At 45.2% G+C, this 2,195-nt stretch overlaps 1 protein-coding gene across 1 annotated transcript; it reads left to right on the top strand.

Moving 5' to 3' along the window:
• The first annotated feature begins 441 nt into the window (after positions 1-441).
• On the top strand, positions 442-1,794 carry LOC134934546 (paraneoplastic antigen Ma3 homolog). The gene has a single exon (XM_063929967.1). It carries the CDS (start codon positions 442-444, stop codon positions 1,792-1,794), a length of 1,353 nt encoding a protein of 450 aa, XP_063786037.1.
• The last annotated feature ends 401 nt before the right edge of the window (positions 1,795-2,195 follow it).

Here is a 2,195-nt window from a genome sequence, read left to right as displayed (position 1 = left end):
GTACAAAGATTTGTATTTTTTTGTATTGCATGCACAGGAGCTTGTATAGTACAAAAGTTAAGTTGTTAATCTAACCTATGTGTGTCTAAATATATATATATTTCGCATTATAATGGTAAAACAAAGAGTCTGACTTCATTGTTTAAGCATACTTACCAGGAAGGGGGTCCGAGGGACGTCCTCCAGAGAAGAGCTGAAAGACACAGAGAAAACAAGGTATTAATAGCAGTACTAGTAATATTACCGGGTATAAAGATAACTATTCTATCTTTATTGGCTTTCCCAAGCAAGCCTGTTTATATTTAATGCTTGGGTGGAGGCACGTTTAGGAGGTAGGGTCGTGGCCCCATTACACCCCTTACCCTAGGTATCCAAGGGGGTTACATTTGGAGGCACTGCTGAGATTTGGACTCGGGGTCTCCTGTTTGCCAGACAGTTATGATGGAGGGGGTTAGTAATGACGATATTTTTTGTTGGTGTAGCGAGAAGAAGATCGATGTCGAATGTAGCTTCGGAATAAGCGGAAATTTGACCAGCGCCAGTGAAGACAGCATAATTACTGCTGTAAAATTTCTTTATGGAGTTAGTGAGCCGAGTCTTGTGGACCGATGGAAAGGGTCCCAGGGTAATATTACGGCTGTTTTAATTACAAACAAGAACCCACTAGACCCGACCTTGCTCCCCAGCATGGTGGTAGTTGATGGAGTTCCGGGGTGGAAAGTTCATTTGATATGCCCTGAAAGGAAAGATAGTGGAGAAGATGATTGTCCCACCAGTGAGGAACAGGGAACAGGAGAGCCCCAGCCTAGATGCTGTTTCAACGCTACCAGTAATGACACAGGGACCACCACCCATAGTGGGGAAGTTGTGGATAATCAGGTGGAAACCGTCGTGGGCAAGATGGTTAGTCAGTTAGAATGGTGGCATTTCGAGGGAGGATATCGTCGCCTTAGAATCTTCTCGGGAATCATCCCAGTGCCAGCTGGAGAAGAGACCTACGAGCTCTGGAGGGAGGCCGCCACACAACATTCCGAAGAATGGCAATGCCCGGAACATATTAAACGGCAGCGGGTGGTTGAAAGTCTCAGAGGGCCAGCTATGGGAGTTATTCAAGCTACCCGGAGGAGCAATCCTAAGGCTACGTTGAAAGAATACATAGAGGCACTAGATTTCTCCTTTGGCACTTTGGAGGACGTAGGTGACTTAATGGCGAGACTCAACCATACCTACCAGGAGCCTGGAGAGAACTTGACACATTATGTATTTAGAGTTGATAGGTTAATTTACAAAATTGTCGACAAAGGGGGTATTGAAAAGGATGCGGTGGACCAAAGAAGACTGATCCAGGTGCTAAAAGGGGCATTAACCAGTAGTACTGTAGCCCAACGGCTTAGATGTACCATGAACACCAATCAGCCTCCATCACTGAATGAGTTGGTACGAGAAGTGAAGCTGGAGGAGGTACAAATCGAGAACAGGGAAAGAACCATAAAAAAGGTCAAAGTAGTTTTGCCAGTTACTGAGCAACCCTCTATTGATGAAAGGTTGGTGAAGTTAATAGAGGAGCAAAATAAAACAATTGAGCAGCTTATAGCGCTCCAGACTAATCCCCCTTATAGTCAAGGAGTGAATTCTGAATTTGGGAGGGGAATAAGAAGGGACAATAGATTCCCCATCATCTGCTATAGTTGTGGACAATCGGGTCATCGGTCATTTGAGTGTCCACTGTATGGAAACAGCAGGAGAGGAAGTGGTAATAATCCTGGTTATCGGAGAAGATCCTCCCCACCGTAAAACTCTAACGGGAGCACTGTGAACCCCTCACAGACTCCCCAATAATTACAGTATACGCTATGGGGAGTGCTCAGTGGTCCACTGAAATTCCAGACAGCCTGATGGGCCTAGCACCTAGAATAAGGGCCATGATAAATGGGCATGATTGTACAGTCCTTCTGGACAGTGGTTCACAAATATCTATTGTGTTCGAATCTTGGTATCAGGCTCATTTAACTGATGTACCCATCCATCCTCTGAGTGGTCTTACCATATGGGGGCTGAGCGAACAGAAATACCCCTATTTAGGCTACATAAGCACTCAGATAACTTTTGACCCTGGGTTGATATCCCCTAATGAAATGGTCCCTTTTGTAGCATTAGTTTGTCCGGATTCCCCAGGAGATAATGGAGAGCTGCCA

This window comes from Pseudophryne corroboree, chromosome 6, assembly GCF_028390025.1.
Source record: "Pseudophryne corroboree isolate aPseCor3 chromosome 6, aPseCor3.hap2, whole genome shotgun sequence".
NCBI lineage: Eukaryota > Metazoa > Chordata > Amphibia > Anura > Myobatrachidae > Pseudophryne > Pseudophryne corroboree.
This window is presented reverse-complemented; position numbering and strand designations above follow the sequence as displayed.

Excerpts from the sequence above, each read along its gene's own strand:
- LOC134934546 (XM_063929967.1), top strand. The coding sequence starts at position 442 with ATGGAGGGGGTTAGTAATGACGATATTTTTTGTTGGTGTAGCGAGAAG.